Source organism: Achroia grisella, unplaced genomic scaffold (genome assembly GCF_030625045.1).
Source record: "Achroia grisella isolate CSIRO2021 unplaced genomic scaffold, CSIRO_AGI_Agris_v1 utg537, whole genome shotgun sequence".
NCBI lineage: Eukaryota > Metazoa > Arthropoda > Insecta > Lepidoptera > Pyralidae > Achroia > Achroia grisella.
Genome location: NW_026712923.1, coordinates 1,702,744 through 1,722,538, shown reverse-complemented (window position 1 = coordinate 1,722,538; position 19,795 = coordinate 1,702,744). Strand labels below are relative to the sequence as shown.

The window sequence follows — 19,795 nt, the reverse complement described above, 5'->3', positions numbered from 1 at the left end:
GGTCACTCACCTGGTTCAGTGATCGAACACGTCCTGTACGTTTCAGATTCCTATAGTCACATAAATAACGTATTAATAATGTCCAAGTTTATTTATTTATCTCGGCGCCCTGTTAGTTCACATGCGGCAGTGGCAGCAATGAACTCGGTCGCTGCAGATAGCTGAGATAAGCCTACAACACCTCGGAAGGATTAGTGCAGTCACACGCACAAATAACTCGATCTAAAATGGTATCAGTCTGCATGTTCTAAGAATAGAGGAGCGTCGGCCCTTGTGCAGCACGCAGCCGGGTGACTCGGTGCGGCGACATCTCCTCGCCCCTACTCATACATTCACACTATGCTTGCCAGATGGGCGAGAAATCCAGGATTGTCCTGGAATTTTGCCTCTGGGCCCGCGTCCAGTAAATAGACCTTATTGTCCCTAATTCTGAAAACCTACCAGTTTTGTAACAAAGTGAACTAACAACGATTATTTTTGTTAGAAAAAAAATTGTATTGATTATTTAATTATTGAATTTAGATTTAGATAGAATAAGAAGGTGCTCAACATTGTTTATTTTATGCACCACCAAAACTAAATTTATAAGAGGCTGTTAATATTTTCCTTTCAAAATAAAATATAACAAGATAGAGTTGTCGTAGAATTGTCCCGGATTTGATAAGTTTCTATCTGGCAACCCTAATTCACAGCGATGTTGAAATATGCGGAGAGAGTGCACCGGAGTGCGACCGCAACGAGCCCATGTCACTATTAACTTGCCCGTTGGTTGTGAGATAATGGCGTGATGACTAATAAGATATTAACACCGGCGTCCACTTGACTCATCCGCGACTTGCGACCGGCTCACGCCACTGTGCTTCCACGACGAACCAACAGTTCGTATTATTTTATTTAGCATATTTTTGTAACTCTTTTAGCTTCTGCGTTTGCGCTGTCGGGTTACTCTCGCTTTAGCAGAGTATGTTGAATGTTTTGGAAGTGTTTTATTTGTTCAGTTTATATATGCACTAGCTACTCGCCCGGCTTCGCACGGGTGTACATGTATTATATATATAAACCATTCTCTAGAATCACTCTATCTTTAAAAAAAAACTGCTTCAAAATCCGTTGCGTAGTTTTAAAGATGTAAGCATATATAGGGACGGACAGACAGCGACAGCAACTTTGTTTTATACTATGTAATGATTTGTTAATACTATTAGTTATGTGTATATATTATATGTGGTTTATATGTTTATTATACATGTGTATGTTATTATATAGATAGTTTGAATGTATAGATAGTTTATATGCGTGTGATATTTTGATTTATACATGTTCACGACGAATTGTTATGCCTGTAATGGACTGGCCATTACAGATAAATTGCTGAGTCTAAATAATTTCACTATTTACCTCGTTATATAAAAACAGTTTATACAGTTAGTCAGTCCGCGTCGATACCCCATTTCATTTGCACTTATATTGCATAGGATATGTTTGTTACCATCATAACTTTGTGAAACTATATGAACTCAGTGACTTTAGTGTTGTGTGTTAAAAGTGTTTTTTTTTTAAACCAAACAGACCGCAATATATTTTGCGTTGAGTACGCGGCGCCGGCGTATGTGTGGTGGTTTGCGTTGCATTTCTAATTTCCATGCAAGCGTTGCGTGATGAAACAAACAACGGTTGTTCTGAGCTGAATCTAGTCAACTGCGTGCTCGCGTCTGTTGAAGTGTGAACGAGCGGCGCGCCGTCCGTGTCGTGCCGAGCTGTGACACACAACACGACAGACCAACTGACTAAGTTTACAGACTAGGTTTGTTACAAGTACAACCTGCGTTCCAGGTCCTAGCTCTGAATGAGGAATAAGTTGCACATATCCACGTTCATAGGAGTGAACACAAAGTGACGCCGCGCCGGTGTCGGAGACGTTGAAGAGTAACCGTCTAGCATGGTATGGACATGTAATGCGTAGGAATGAAGATAATATTTTAAAGAAGGTGTTGCATATGAATGTGGATGGTTATAAGGGCAGAGGAAGGCCGAAAAAGAGATGGATGAACTGTGTGAAAGATGATAAGAATGGGAGTAAATAACGAGATGACTGCAAACAGAGATGAATGAAGAGAACAACATATTACTACGACCACAAACAAATGGGATAAGGAAGAAGCAGATGATGATGATAATCGCTTCTCTGAACACAATATACGTATACTCGTACATACTCGTAGCATATAGTTCTAAATTAATATTGCAAAGTTCGTATATGGAGATCGCAACGAAAGATGAGTCACGTTAGCTCGCATAGAAGGAAGGTAAATAATACGATCAAACACAAAGAAAAACCGCGAATAACGTAATAATATGTATATACATAGATAGAAGTCAACTTTGACCGCAGCCGCTTTACTTTTATTTTAGTGTTTTAGATTTGCAGAGATATTAAAATTAAAATTTTAATTCACGTATGAAATGTAAGTGTTGCGACTGTCAACAGTATGTTTGTAAATGAAACAGACAGCACGAACAGCACAGACAGCACAGAATGCACAGACAGCACAGACAGCACAGGCAGCACTGGTGACAAGTGATAATAACTATGACAACTAACAGTTGTTGACTGGTATCTGTGATAAATTTGAACTATTTTACAACTAACAAAATGATTGAACTTTAGGTTTAATCTGGATTTACGCACACACACATAATACACGCACACAGATAAATAACCGTGTAGCTCAATCGGTGTGGATTTAGTATGAACCATTTTGATTTTAATATTTTAATTAATAATGTGATATGTTTCGGAGTAACATAAACATTCTTTTTTAAATAACGTGATTTATCTTAATTATCAAAGTGCTAATATCCATATTTTTTTATTATATTATTCCTAGACGTTGTTGTACAACTAAAAGTTAATTAACTTTATTACATAAATTTACTAATTAATTTTCCATATTAATTCAGTTTATTTATTAATAGATACAATATAATTTATTATAAGTTATATTCACTTGTTCTAAATATTATACTTAGCAAATAATTATTTTATTTATATATAATAGTTGTGTTTTCAAGGCTTTGTTTTGATTTAAAGGTCCCATCCGTATATTAGGTGTGTCCGCGACGTCAGCGTGGTATAATGAAATTGACCAAATAAAGGAAATATATTTTTTATAAAAAAAAAGTAAACAATGACGATACTTTTATACAACCTTTCATCTCCGCTTTTAATCCCTTACAATACTTTTTTCTCATATACTATCTGTGTATATGTATATCTATCTATATAGACTACCTGTGTATATATATGGTAGTGAATTTACAAGGTACAGGGGAATAACAAGTTTTCAGGAATGGCAACGCATGAGGGAAACAATGTGCTGATATGAACATGTCAGACTGATGTATATAGGCGACGGAATCAAAGAGCAGATTGTTTGCCATTCTAAGACAAAAAAAAGCTTCAACTGTATCATTGCTGTTCCTGCATCATTGACGTCGCCGCATGATATTGGCTGATATTTACTTCTCGTTCTTGGTTGGCCGATTCATATAAATAATTAATTGTTAATGTCAAAATAAATTATTACAAGACGTCTCATTGATTATATGTAATGAATATTTTTGGACAGAACAAAAGACAGACACCTCTGCTCTCACATTATTTTATTAATAAAGACTCTCTGTGTCATTAACATCTCTCCCTTATGGACTTTAATTGAAAGTTTAAAACTACTGACAAATTTGAGAGCTCATTTTTATGGAAGCACAGATAGTGACACAATCTAAATGCTCAAACTTGAGCAAGTTTCGAACAAAGTCATGAAATTTAAGCCCGCCGAACATGTGCAATGGCGTCCCATTGGATATATTGCTTACTAAAGAATTGAAAGACAATTTAATTGTAGACCATTATAACCGGTACGTTAGCTGGGCAACCAGCTTATATACCAAGAATACCGATGATTCCAACTGATCTGCCAATACCATTTTAACGGCTTCAATTTCCGGTTAAAATATCATCTACACATGTAATAGATGTTATGTTTTGATCAAAAAACTACGCAGATTTTGATTCGTTGTTATTTAATAGACAGAATAGATAGACTCAAGAGGAAGGTTTATATATAACGTCCCAATACTGTACACGGATCTTTAAACGCGCGATAACCTATATATCCCATATTCACGCGGGCGAAGCCGCGAGTAAAAGCGTCTCTAAATAAAAACATTTATAATGTTGTTGACTTTTCACCCAAACACGCATAATTATTTGACATAACTGTACAGTAATGAAAGTCCAACGAGTATAATAACAGAATAGCTGCAATTTAGCTTGTGTAAAATAAAATAAAATTGGATAAAATATCTCTAAACATTAAGGAATATAATTTATATATAATTTGGTAATTTATTTACAATCCACATTGCATACTAGATGATATACACTATATAACACAAGACAAATGTACGTAAAAATAATAATGGTATTTTTATAAACAATAACCCTATTTTAATTTAGAAAAAAACTACAAAATAAACATAAAGTAAAATTGGTTTACATTTTTCTCTCAGATAAGCGTTATTTTTAAAAATACTAAAATGTTCTCTTTTTTAATTTTAACAATTAATTGCCATTAGTGTGACGAAATACCATGCTCTTGTGCTTTTCATAGTCCAGCAGGGTAGGTAGGTTTTGTTTGTAGCATAACTGTACTTTTGTCTTGGCATGCTAAAATAAATATTATTTATTTATATATTTAACAACAACTTTAAATTAATATTCGTAGAAATAAGTATATATTAGCAAAATTAATTAAATATTACTTAAATTATCAAAATTGTTTAGTCGCTCTATACTAATGTTCACTGACGAATGTCTTATCTTAGCGGTGTTGTAAAAAATGGCATAGGTCCTACCTCGACGAGCGCTAGCGCGCCACTGAGAATTTACTTTTGGCGCAACGGAATTTATACAACTTTAAATTGTTATTATTGTTTATTTTTTTCTTAGAAACTTATATTTTTTTTTTCATATTTTTAATTTACAAGTATATTAACTTTATTATTATGTTTTTTTATGCAAAAATTTCGTTGTATTTATGAGAAAATTAGAAATGATTATGGCAAAGTTTTGTTGAAATTTCGGGTTTAATTATGATCAATTTTTTAGATATTTAAGTTGAAAATGAAAAAAAGGACGATGCTGTCTCAATTTATAAAGTAATTATCAAGTTTTAGTAAAGATATCATATCAATTTATGTTTGTTTATTAATGAACGACGACCCCAAACTTCTGTCATTTAGCGTTTTTGAATAAACTATTTTAGAAATTAGGAAGACTAACAAAGAGAAAATTAACATTTCAAAGATGTTGTTTTTAAGATTAGATATCTATCTATATAATTCAGGAATCAAAATGTATATCCGACTCTTAATTTCTTAGAACCAGAACCCCAAAGACACTGCTTTTAGGCCAAAAAATGTGAAAGGCCTCTTAATAATAGAGCGGGAACTACATTCTTAAATACTCGTACCTCAATCCCTGACGTTGTTCGTTAATTAACTTTATTACACTATACCATAATTTTCCATCCTGTGGTGCAAATTCAATTATGTATGTTATTTGAAGCATATTATCATATACTAGCTGTTCCTGCGAGTTCGTCCGCGTGGAATTCAACTTTATTTTTCTAAAATAAAAGTAGCCTAAGTTACTCCTTATATACATCGGCTACCTGCCAAAAAAAGTTGCGTCGAAATCGGCCCAGCCATTTCAGAGATTAGCCGGAACAAACAGATAGACAGACAAAAATTGTAAATGTGTTATTTTGGTGTATGTACCGTATTTACATTCATATGCATGTAGTAAAACGGTTATTTCAATATTACAAACAGACACTACAATTTTATTAATATGTATCTAAGAGTAACTGTTACCTGTTCCGTGACACAATCAGTGCTGGACGTGGTGGTAGTGGTGGTCGGCGCGGAGCAGGCTCATGTCAACAGCACTACTGTTTGTTAGTTTGCAGCGAGGTGTCGCTGTATGGGATGGGATGCGTTCGTACGCGACGGGAGCGGAGCGCGAGTACGTCGCGGAGGCCCGCCCGCTCTCCGCCGACTGCCTACTGTATACTTCAACGTCCGAGATGTTAATGTAACACGCCACTACTCTCGAGGTAGCCGGTACGGTGTCCGGTGCGGGCAGAGCGGCCGTTGGAATGGTGGCTCGCTACACTCCACTGACGCCCGGGTGTGAAAAATGCCGCCCAACAATTACTTTTACCATAACGTGAAAATTAATGAGAAAATGATAGCATTTTCTGATTAAGTTTCAATATTTTACATTTAATATGTTTATAGTAAACAAGATATCTGCAGTAATGTATACCAGCCACCGCACCGATCCGCAGCGCTACCGTGCCCTAAATATGTGCACGGTTTATAAACAATTTTAATGTATTTATTTAAATAAATATTTTCTACCGACTTCAAAAAGATTCTGGTTCTGGGTATTTAGACTGTATGTTAGTTTGGCGCCGTTACGAGATTGCTTTGCAAAATATATACAGATATCTATTATTCTTGCAGTAAATAGGTAGTTACTATACTGTGCCCATTAATAATAAAAATCTCAGGACAATTCACACAGCGCCATCTAGACCCAAGTTAAGCTAGCTAAAGCTTGTGTTATGAGTTCTAGATAACTGATACATATACATAGTTTTATTCTCTTTTTGTGCATACATGCGTATTATACACAGAAAACACCCAAACCGATACAAATGAACACAAATGTTTGTGCTGTGCGAGGAATCGAACCCGCAACCATAGGAAGGAAGACGGTGTAGTACACCGTTAGACCACCGAGGCCGTCAAATAATAATAAACATATAGCAATTGAATTACAAATTTTCAATATGTTACTAAACAAATATTAATTTAAACACCGGAACAGCGGCGAGTATATCAGTAGTGACGGATTCCGCCACGCTGTGTATGATATACATACATGTATATATACGTATGTGGGACACCAATAATATGTAATCAAACAAGCTGTAACATATATATTATATATTCATTGGTATGTTGTATCAAACACAAATAACATAGTAACGTGATGTGAGGAGGTAGCTGGGTGCCTACTACGTATATTTTGGCGCGTTTTATTGATGTTTTGTAAGAAAGACCTTCGCTCGGCCCTGACTCCCTGAGCAGCACCCCGCACCTTATTTATGAACGGATGTATTCGCGCTTCTTTTAGTCAAATAACGGGACAATAAATAATATATATATATATATATACACGTAATACCACGTTATATGTACAATGTACATACACTTGTAAGTTTTAGAGCTATGAACACTATTAGATGCGTACACACTTACTAAGATACTTGATAATTCATAACTATAAAAAAGCAAATCAGCACGATATGTTTGTGTTTAGACCGCCCGCGCCAGTACCGCTATTTTTGTGGATGATAATGGAATGGTGCACCCGCCTGCACTAACGGTAAACCGTTACATGATGGGGCACCGTGGAGGATGATAAGATGCGCATGAGGTCAGATCAGTTAGCACATCGTGACAAATTCACCAAGAATTTATCTCGATGGTTTCCAGGAGAACCGCGTGGAGGTCACCCTGACATGGTACATTGCTAGCAATAAGATCATTGGTCCACATTACTAACAATCACCTTTCCCCGGCCAGTATTGGTTAGTGATTAGGAACTTGTGATGATGGTGGTGCTGTCAATAATATGTTGTGTGTGGCTGCAGGTGCCACTTTCCGTCGTGTGGGCTATTGTGTTTGTTTTAGTTTAGTTTTGTATTTGTTGTTCGCCTTGTATGTAAATATATGTACTTGTTTCAGTAAGATCAGAGCGTCAGTCCGGCGTGGTCATGACACCGAGCCCTGTACAGTACCCTGCCTGATCTGTGCACTTTAATGGATCCAAAAAATAATACCAGTTTCTTGTTCACTAGTGATTTATATTAATATAATTTACAAAATAAAAATATATTCTTAATTGGTATCAAACTTTTGTAATTCATAATTTTCAAGTACCGAATTTCGAATCATCATCATCATTACATAGTATAAAACAAAGTCGCTGTCGCTGTCTGTCCCTATGTATGCTTAAATCTTTAAAACTACGCAACGGATTTTGAAGCGGTTTTTTTCATAAATAGAGTGATTCAAGAGCAAGGTTTATATATATAATACATGTACACCCGTGTGAAGCCGGGGCGAGTAGCTAGTTATGTAAATAAAAAGTAAAATATAGTTTAATGGCCAAGGTTTTACATATTTAACCAACAGTTAAGGTAGAGTCGCGTAATGTTTCGTGTCACACAGCGCGCGTCGCGAACGAGCACAGGAAGTACATAAGAACTGTGTAGAGACCAGTTTCAGTAGAGCGAGTTCCGAGGGATGGAGCGACCTCGCAAATGATACCCTCTGCCGCCGCGCCGCCAGCCTCCGGCCGGTGAACGACGTCACGCACCGATTACTCTATATCTCGTATGTATACGTAACTTCATTATAACATTGTTACTGACGTACATCACGATACACACACAACCGAAGTTGAAAGCGCAGAAGAGAGCAAGCAGAGAGACTGGACCAGAAGAAAACATATAATAACGAAGATACTACCTACACATGAGGTTGTGTTGTGTAGATTTGAGTCTGTACAAACAATTTATAACATTACCCAGCGATTAAAAAGATAATATTTATAAAACCAATTTAAAAACTAAGCTTAAAAAATATTTATTCAAAAAATTCATCAACGGAGTAAAAGCATTTTATCTTTTACTCCGTTGATGAATTTTTTGATGACTGACGGTTGGCTGACTGTGGCTCAATTCGGAAATTATTATTGATATAACTCTTTTTATTTAATTCAGGCTACATGGCCCATATTAAAAATACCTTATAGAACTAACATACATAAGGAATAATAATAAAATATGTAAATAAAATTGTCTCTATGGTCACGGCACTGACGACGGCAATCTGCCACGGTAGCGCCGATACACCACACCCATCGGCCAGTAGTCCTCCTTCATGAAGGTGGGCAGCATGTTGGTGGGGACCAGTCCCGAACGCTTTGAAGCTCGCGTTGTGCTTGATTCCAACTGCGTCACCCTTATGTCAGGTTGTTTAGTCATGTAGTCAACAATGTCCTGTTCCTAAGTGTAGGCGAGATAGGTACATTATTTTTTCACGTGTTATTAGTATTATGTGTCTCTCGTTACTTTATTTTGCTGGATGATATTCATTTTTATACTGTTACTGTGACTGTACATCGTGTGCATTTAGGAAGCGAGGGGCGCACATGCATCTTAGATAACTGCCTCTTGTAGTGGAATGTAGATTAGTTGTTTAATTATTTATTTATTGTTATTACTATTATGTTTTATTTTCCATTATTATTATCAGGGGGAGGGTTATTATTGTTCCTAATTTATGTGAATATTATGACATTCTTATTTTAGATTTATATTATGAATACAAAAATAATTGTTATGAATAAATAAATAAGTATCACCCGCCTCATAATAAAAATCTATTGATGGGGCGTTATTAGCGTTCGGCACGCACATTCAGCAGATACACTCTGATCGATGAACATACAACGACACCGACACCCGTGAATAATATAAGAAAGGTCTAACAGATTCAGAATATTTATGAACCGAGGTACTTATGTGGTATGAATATAGAGCAACAATAATAGAAAAAATCACTGGAAATTGTTCCATTTGACAATTTGTGACGGCCGCGGTGATCTAGCGGTTTAGCACATCGTCTTACTTTCAATGGTCGCGGGATCAATTCCTCGCACGGTACAAACATTTGTATTCATAAATATGGTTGTTCGTATTAGTCTGGGGATTTTCTATCTATATGTATGTATGTATTTACGAAAAAAAAAACTATTTATGTATTTGTATAATATTAGTTATCTAGTGTCCATAACACAAGCTTTAGCTAGCTGAGCTTGGGTCGAGATGGCGCTGTGTATATTATGTATGTATTTACAAATTAAGACGAAATATATGTATTTATGTCAGTAGTCTAGTACCCATAACACAAGCTCTGCTTATCTTGGGACTAGATGGCGCTGTGTGAATTGTCCTGAGATATTATTGTTATTATTATAATGATAACATTACATAAACAATTAATCTTCGTCATCCAGAAACTTATTTCTACTAAGTAGTTGTTTTCTAACAATATTTTTTTAAAGTCAATTTATAATGTTCAAAGTCATCAGTGAGCTTTAGTCTCGTGAGTATTCTTATCAGTTGTACATCAGACTACTGTATCATCTCTCACTGGTGCCACCAGCGTCGGCTGGCGTCGGCTGGCGTCGCGATGACTTACCGCCGCGGTATGTAGGTTGTCTCGTCAGCACAACTGTAAATATGTCTCTGGTTGCTGTGTAACACACATGTGCGTGTGTGGGTGTTACTAAAATATATTCACGTTTTTTATATACTACTATGATGGCAATCAAGCACCTGATGGTAAACGGTTACCGTAGTCTATGGACGCCTGAAATACCAGGGGTATCATACCCTTAAGAAATCTTAATATACCCTTCTTGACAAACCCCATGCTGTAGTCTCGTGAGAAAACCTCGGCAGGTAGTTCGTTCCACAATGTAAGTGTACGCGGGAGAAAGCTCCTCTGAAACCGCACTGTCCGAGACCACTTAGGTTCCAGCGTGTGGGGATGAATTCCCTGTCGATGGCGAGCGGTGCGATGGTAAAAGGTAGCCGTGGGCATCATGTCCAACAATTCTTCAGAACACAGTCCGTTGTATAATCGGTAAAACACACAAAACGATGCGAAGTCTTGCCTCGAGCTAAGTGGCTCGATACCGTATATGGTTTACTTATATCAAAATAAATGAACCACATGCACCGTGCAGTCGAGTGTACGTACGTACGAGTACACATCTTGAGTGCTGAATTCATTTAACTAACGCAATGTTCGTGATTTGGATTGCACAAAATGGTATTACGAGAGGTACTCGCAGTGGTTGAGTACTAGTACTAGAGGACGCACATGTTCCTGAATGAATAAAAGGCTCCATTGAGATGTCGGTCGGACGCCGCCGCCGCCGTCTACATCTGTGCATAATGAATATCGGCCTTCCGCAATTACTTTTGGTATTAAACGCCTGTCGTGGAGAACATCTGCCGAGCCCCGGCCGTAATGCGACCACACTGATACAATTTTTTGCAAGCATAATCGTTTGTCAGTTTTTTATTTAACCAAATTATTATAATTATATTTAAGACTACTCTAATGCTGTTGTCCGTAGCTGGCCTTTACAGCTTCACCGGACGATAGAGGACGAGTGCAGATGACACTACAAACCAAAGGAAGGACTTAGAGCGGCTGAAGGCCAGCTCCCGCCTGACGGATAAGACTTTAGTCTGAGGGCACGTCTAGGGGTTCGAACCTCGGCTCAGGCTGTCGTAATGTCGTAATGTCGTAATATCGATCCCCGTTTAAATTTGACTGGGGATAGAAAGGTGGAAACCAGAAGAGTAAAGAGGATGTAGTGGTGGTGGTACTCACAAGCAGCGATGCAGCAGTGAGCGCGGCTCCGGCCACGCGTCTCTGATGATGGCAAGCGCGTCCAGCAGCGCCGGAGAACACTCGCCGCTACCACCTGCAACCAACCACACCCACCGTTAGATACATATCCCATTCATCAGGAATTTTATTCCCAATATTGTTGGAAGATGTTTTATTCAACTGTCACTTAATTGTCCAACAAAAAATGGCGGAATCGTTCTTAAATAAAACAATATTGCGACTACAAAGTGAGATGTAAGCTATCCTATCTTTCAAGTTGGATCAAATTGCGCACAAAGTGCAAATCAAATCTGCAATCGGTTCAGTAGTTTAGTAGTGCATCGCGGACAAACAACGTTACATATCACGTTGTTTGTATAAAGATTACAACACAGCTTCGTTGTTCTTACTTAGACTGCAGTGCAAGTGGAAACAGAAGACGTAACTTGAGGGAGGCTGTAGAAGGTCTCAGTATCTCTTGCTTGTTTGGAATACTGACAATTATCCACTAATTTGATACACCATGACTAGTAATTACATTAAAACAAGTCCCGTGAAACTGTACGAGTATCAACAGAATTAGCACAGCTTTATAAAACAAAGAGCAGACAATCTTCAGAGCTCGTGCGAACCAAACATATTTTACACCCGACAATAAACTGTAGTTAATGAATACACAGTCATCCTGAAATAGTATGAATCATGTGTGCTTACATCTTTAAAACTACTCAAGAATGAGTGATTCAAGAGGAAGGTTTATATATTTAATGCGTGCACACCCGTGCGAAGTCGGGGCGAGTAGCTAGTACTTAATAATAATAATAATCTCAGGACAATTCACACGGCGTCATCTAGACTCAAGTTAAGCTAGCTAAAGCTTGTGGTACGGATACTAGAAAACCCATACAAATACATACATACATTTTTTTCGTAAATACATACATATTATACATAGTATACACCCAGATCGATACAAACAATCACACTCATGAATTATCGAACCCGCGACCATCGGAAATCGGTGAACGAAACCACCAGACCACCGAGACCGTCAGTATAGTATCATATAACAGTAATAATACATTGTGCGTCAAACACAACTATAAAAAAACTATGAGTTTCAGTTATTATTCACATATCCACAGCGATATGCATATATTACATACACATCAGTACCGCAGCGATATGTTATAGTAGTACAAATGACATTTACTTACTTTAATGACTTTGGTTCCTATACATAACATTGCTGTAATCATGTATTATTTATATGTAATGAAATACATGACGATTCATGCTAGTGAATATAACATAACGATGTATTATTACACATCAAATGTAACTGACCATATAAGACTTTTGTTGTGTTGTGTGTCAAACAGTCGAAGATGTCCACTACCTGTTGATGAATCGAGCTGAGAGGGAACTATTTATTAAAATGTTTAAAATTAACAAATTAGATGTGGCTAATATTCAGAGCATGCTACATGCCCCCACCTACTACTGAGACTGCGCTGGGTTTGTGTGACTAATGAAAGTTTTTTTTTTATACTACGATGGTGGCAATCAAACGTACGGCCCATCTGATGGTAAATGGTTACCGTAGCCTATGGACGCCTGAAACACCAGGAGTGACACGTGTGCGTTGCCAACCCTTAAGAAACCTTAATATACCCTTCTTGAAAAACCCCTTCTTTATTAAATACATCAACATATTTGATGTGGCCACTATTCAGAGCATACTACTGAGATTGCGCTGAGTTTGTGTCCATTGATAAAAGCTATTCAATAAATAGATCCCTCTCAGTTGGTAATTATTTGATTGTGTTTATTAATTTTAACAATTGTTACGATTAGTTTGTAATAGTGGGGTTGACATGTCCAAGATAAAAAACCCCAAATAAAAATATATTAAAAATATATATAACTAAGACGTGAACGTATGTCTGTGTCGTGTGTTGTGTACCTTCTAAAGTTCTAATCATAGTAACAAACTCCACCGCGGTGACCTAGTAACGTGTCACACGGTACCACCGCGATGACCGCCAGTGCTGCACAGTGTAGGAGCTCTCTCACTAGAGTGTAGGAGGGCCGGGGGGCCTATTTTCTTTGACGAAAAGAAGTGTGGTATAACGTGACCACATGGAGTTTAGATATAAATAAACACCGCACTTACGTACATACATACATGTTATACAATGCTCTGTTTCCTATTGTTTTTTATGGATGACTATCTGTGCCCGCGACTTTCCCCGTAGAATTTAACTTTATTTTTTTTAAATAAAAGTAGCCTAAGTTATTCCTTATTACATCAGATTCTTGCCAAAGAAAGTCCCGTCAAAATCGGTCCCGCCATTTCAGAGATCAACCGGAACAAACAGACAGACAGACAAAAATTGTAAAAAATGTTTTTTTGATGTATGTACCGTATCTATATTCATATGCATGTAGTAAAAAACGGTTATTTCAATATTACAAACGGATACTCCAATTTTATTTATATGTATAGATAATGGAATGGTGCACCCGCCCGCGCTAACAGATTACGCTGGCAGGCACCAGTGGAAGATGATAAGATGAGCATGAGGTCAGTCAGTCAGCCCAACGTGACAAATTCACCAGGAATTTATCACGATGGTTTCCACGCGTTCCCCCTGATGACCCCATGTCTAGCAATTACTAGCAATGGGGTCATCGGTCCACATTACTGACAATCACCTTTCCCCCCTATTTACTATTTATAACTAGCCAGTAGCTGTTACTTTGTTAAAGTAATCACAGCGGGTACATATGTACGAGTACAAGTGATATATATTATTATTTATATTGGCTCGGTTCGTTCTTGCGCTATGGGCTTACGTTTTCGCGGGGTGTACGGGTGGGTGTACAGTGGTCCGTGGGGGGTGACGTGGGACGGGGGACGGGGGACGGGGGACGGGGAGGGGTGTCCGCTGTGACTCACTGGTTATTTTTACAAGCCCTCATGGCACAGCACCGGTAGCAGGCGGCGGGGCGGCGGGCGACCTCACCTCGCGGCAGATCGTGACCCGATGATTATCCCTACAGTTGTCTAAGAAAGGTCTCGCATTGACCTTCTCAAGACTGTGACACTTGAATGTTCACACACGACCAGTTCAATAATATAACCTACAATTAAGATTAATACCTATACATATAAATAAAATTGGAGTGTCTGTTTGTAACATTGAAATAACCGTTTCTTACTACATGCGTATGAATATAAATACGGTACATATAAGAAAATAACATTTTTACAATTTTTGTCTGTCTTTCTGTTTGTTCCAGGTAATCTCTGAAAAGGCTGGACCGATTTTGACGGGTCTTTTTTGGCGGGTAGCTGATGTAACAAGGAGTAACTTAGGCTACTATTATTTTAGAAAAATAAAATAAAATTCCACGCGGACGAAGTTGCGTCTACATCTAGTTGTAGTGTATTATAACTATCAAAGTGTTTCTGTCTGTCTGTAACATTTTGGTTCATATACATTTGATGAAAACAGACTATACTCGTATACTACGGAGTGATTTCCTCTATATATAAGAAAAGCGGGTTAATTAGAAGCAGTGTCTTGTATTGTAATTTATATAATATACATAATGTTAAGCTAAAACTACTCAATAATGTCAAAGACGGGTCCAGACTCCTTGTGTTGAGGAGTACATGAAAATCGCTGTTAGATATTTCAGTACCAATTCAATTTGCACCTCATACACGCTCCTCCTGACTATAACATGTGATACAAGGGTCCACCTCGTATCACAGACGACCCACACACGACATTTCTGTTTTGCTCTCTTTACATTGATTGTATAAGTAGTTTGATAACATCACATTATTTACAGTTTATTCATACTTTATATATTTTGATAAAGAGCTCGAAGTTTAATAATTATGTAATTTTTTTAGTATAAGTGTAATATTATGTTATCTGTGGTATAAGTAAGGAGCCAACAGAATATCAAAATCTAATTATGCTGAGTTGGCTGCCTTTTCACTTTTGCGGCACATAAAGTCTATATTATTATAAATATTTATTTCTTATCAGAATTAAAATAAAACTAATCTAGGCCAACCATGTCTCTGCCATCATAATACCGGTATTCGATTAAAATGATATGTAAATATGTTTGCTCTACATACAATTTTGTACTAAACAACATAATTGTATTAAAGCCGCAATTTCTTTAATTACTTTTGTTTTCGTTTTGTTTCTGTCGTGATATCGATATTTGTTTTCCATGAAAAAATGGAGGGAAGTAATAGCAACCGCGCGGAGTTTATGGTGAAACATGTGGGGTAGTATAATCTATAATAATATTATAAAGCTGAAGAGTTTGTTTGTTTGAACGCGCTAATCTCAGGACCTACTGATTCGAATTGAAAAGATCTTTGTGTTGGATAGTCCATTTGTAGAGTAAGACTTTAAGTTATATAACGTTACGCTACGACCAATAGGGACAGAGCTGCTATGATAAATATTGAAAAAGGTGGTGAAATGAAACGCAGACGTAGTTACGCGCAGCTGGTTTCATTATATAAATAGTAACTCTAACTAACCTAAGGGAGGACAGTATATTCTGAGATATCCATAAAGCACTTTCAAGTTAAATTCAAAGAATATGTAGTTCCACAGTTATATGTTGTCAAGCAAACAGTAGTTAAATTAAATAAACGACTATGATGATAGATCCAAAGATTCGCTAATGTTTCTTTATGACGCATTTTACTTTTACGAGTGTTTGGTGGGTACTTGGTGACTTGTCGGGTGGAATCACTGAAATAAATGGATTACAAGGGGTTAGTGGCCGGGATCGATGGCGGATTGCAGGACGACCGAGGTCGCTCACACACACACACACACATACAGACCGTCGCTCAACGTCCACCACCCACGTGACCCCGTGGTCACGTCACACAATTGTAAAGTGTGTACCAACGCATAATGAATACTGTATCGCTAAACTACCACCCTTCAGGCCGGCGAGTGTTTTTTTATTATTGGATTGTTTGGGCTATTGTCAGGTACTTGGACCTGTAGCACTGCGACCTTCATAGATCTGTTGTGCTCGCCCTTCTTCAGAGGGCGTTAGGGCTTTATTCTTAGGAGCGATGGTTTTTATCTCCTCGGGAAAGAGTGTAAACTTTCCAAAGGAGATATTTCTTTTATGCATGAGTGGGCTACATCTACATTGGATGTGTAGTGGCGTTTTCTCTTCCTCTCAGTTTCAAAATCTGCAAAATCTACAAATTTTGTTGTGCATAGGCCTAGGTTTGCCATACGTTTGTTAAATTTGCAGTGTCCTGTGAGGGCCCTAGTCATCATGCATATGTTGTTTTTACTCAATAGCAATAGTCTATTTGAGTATTTGTTCGAGTAGCCCGACATTAGGACTTTTTAATGTACCAATCCTGGCGTGGCGTGGCCAGTGATTCAGTGTTTCTCGTTTGGTTATTAATTTAAGATGTCCCAGTAAAAATGGCGGCGAATGTAGCCAGCTGTCTTCGCTAGACTTTACCGTTTGCTGTTCATACTGTGCAGCGTCTGGCAGACTTACATCCATACATGGTATAGAACTCTAACACTAAAATCAGACGGGCCGCTGCAGGTACAACTTGGTAAAATGGGATGTCGGTTCAAAGGAGGCTTGTGACTGCGTAGCGTCATCCCAGACTATGGCCCATCTATTGAACTGTCCTTAGTGCCCCACATCCTACACGCGGAAAGGAAAGGAAGATCTAAAAACGCGACAGAGTGTTCAAAAGTCGTCGCAACATACTGGGGAAAATACATTTAGTTGCCATAAAAATAAGAAGTACGTATTTGTTAATAATAGAAATATATAATGGCAAAATAGACACAATAGCAGAGAATCAAATAAAAAATAGTCAACATATTGTGAACTCACTCACCAAAGAATTGTTATCGGAATGTGACAACGTTTAGACCTCTTGCATACACATCGACGTCACCAGAATATTTGTATGATTATATATTTATAGTATACTAGCTGTACTCGGGACTTCGTCCGCGTGGAATTTAACTTTATTTTTCTAAAATATAAGATTTTTTCTAATCTAAAAGTAGCCAAAGTTACTCCTTATCACATCAGCTACATGCCAAAAAAAGTCCCGTCAAAATCAGTGCATCTATTTCAGAGATTAGCCAGAACAAACAGACAGATAGACAAAAAATTTAATAATGTTATTTCGCTGTATGTGGCGTATTTATATTCATATGCATGTAGTAAAAACTAGTTATTTCAATATTACAAACAGACACTCCAATTTTATTTATATGTATAGAATAGTATAGATACCATCCATCCAGAGTCATCCATCATCTGTTGATATCAATCACTCATACTCATAGTTTAGACTAAGAAAGTCTGCGTATGTTTGTATGCTCCACTTATTATATCTGGAGAGTTCTCTGCGAGGAGTTATTCAATGTAAAGTTTGTTTGAGTCTGATTTGCTTCCTGCCACCACGTGCACGCAGTGGCGTAGTTAGGTAACCAAGGGCCCTGGGTCAGATCAAAAAATGGGGCCCCTACATTACAATTTTATTAAAACGTACATATCGATATCCGTCAAATTGACAACACTGCCAACCCACAGAAAGAATTTAGGGAAATTCCGAAGATATAACTTTCATCTTCTTTCAGCTTTCAACTGAGTTACCATGATTAAAGTAGGGTTCCACCTGTCATATTTATTTTGAAAAGTTCAGTTCAATCGAGATTTTCTGGTAAGGGTTCGAGAACCCCTTGAGCTTGAGGACCCCTGGGCACTACCCCGCCTAGCCCTTGGGTAGCTACACCACTGCATGCACGGCTCAGTCCTCAGTCATATATATCCATTAAGTAGTTAAAAGTTGGTGGTAGCATAAGACTAAGTTAAAGGGATTCATCTCTAACTTCGGCTAAAGGACATTTATGAAAGAGCTTGAACTCATCACATTTCTTAAAAATTCCACCCAACTCTTAGTACTGATATGAACCATGATTGATAATATGTGATGAAAGCTTTCTATCGGTATGTATACCATATTTTCACAAGCATTTTTATAATATTAACTAGCTTTTGCTCTCGCTCGTGTTAATTTATCCCCTTAGGGGTGGAATTTAACGAATTCCTTTCTTAGGGGATGCCTACGTCATAGTATATTTATGCATGCAAAGTCTCAGCCCGATCGGTTTAAAATTTACAAACTTTCATCCCCTATTTTTTCCCCTTGGGGATAGAATTAATCAAAATCCTTTTTTAGCGGATGCTACGTCATAACATCTACCTGCATACCAAATTTCAGCCCGATCCGTCCAGTAGTTTAAGCTGTGTATTGATAGATCACTATGTCAGTCACCTTTAAGTTATATATATTTAGATATATAACTTTGCCAGATTGTAACCGTGACCCAAAAAACATTTCACGAACGCCCATTACATTGCGCCCATCTATTTTTCAGTGTTTTCAGCCAAACTCATCGAACTCATACATGGTAAGTGTAATAAAACTAATAAATGATAGCATCAGCAATCTAGTAAGTGGCGCCTGGTCGATGCGGGGTGTGGAAACTAATGAGGAACATATTTTGGGGTTGCGACCTCGTACAGATAGACTCTCTGCGTTTTCGAGGTCAGACGTGTTCAAACATATACATAACATATATATGCAGGCAGTAGTAATATGAGTACATATAATTATGCAGCTGGTACAGAATTGTTCATTGGAACATCTATGGTGTTTGGAGGCCGGGCAGTTGGACGTTAAACATTTATAACGATGCCAAGTATGTAGGTACGAATACATAAACGGACATAAAGATATCTAATATATTGTAAGAATAGCTGTATTCTCGACTTCGTCCGCGTGGAAAATAACTTTATTTTTCTAAAATGAAAGTAGCCTAAGGTACTCCTTATTACATCAGCTACCTGCCAAAAAAAGTCCTGTCAAAATCGGTCCAGCCATTTCGGAGATTAGCCGGAACAGACAGACAGACAGACAAAAATGGTAAAATTGTTATTTTGGTGTGTGTACCGTATTTATATTCATATGCATGTAGTAAAAACTAGTTATTTCAATGTTAGAAACAGACACTCCAATTTTATTTATATGTATAGATATAGACCATGGAGGCTACAACGTGTACACATGTACGAG

At 37.5% G+C, this 19,795-nt stretch overlaps 1 protein-coding gene across 1 annotated transcript in view; it reads right to left on the bottom strand.

The window, feature by feature from the left end:
* LOC131847513 (uncharacterized) overlaps positions 1-19,795 on the bottom strand; it is a gene marked incomplete at its 3' end in the record, with an annotated part of 41,512 nt that overhangs the window by 1,636 nt on the left and 20,081 nt on the right. The window contains exon 3 of the mRNA XM_059197094.1: positions 11,611-11,704. Within this exon, the coding sequence (XP_059053077.1) occupies positions 11,611-11,704 (94 nt within the window). The remainder of the gene's footprint in view (positions 1-11,610; positions 11,705-19,795) is intronic.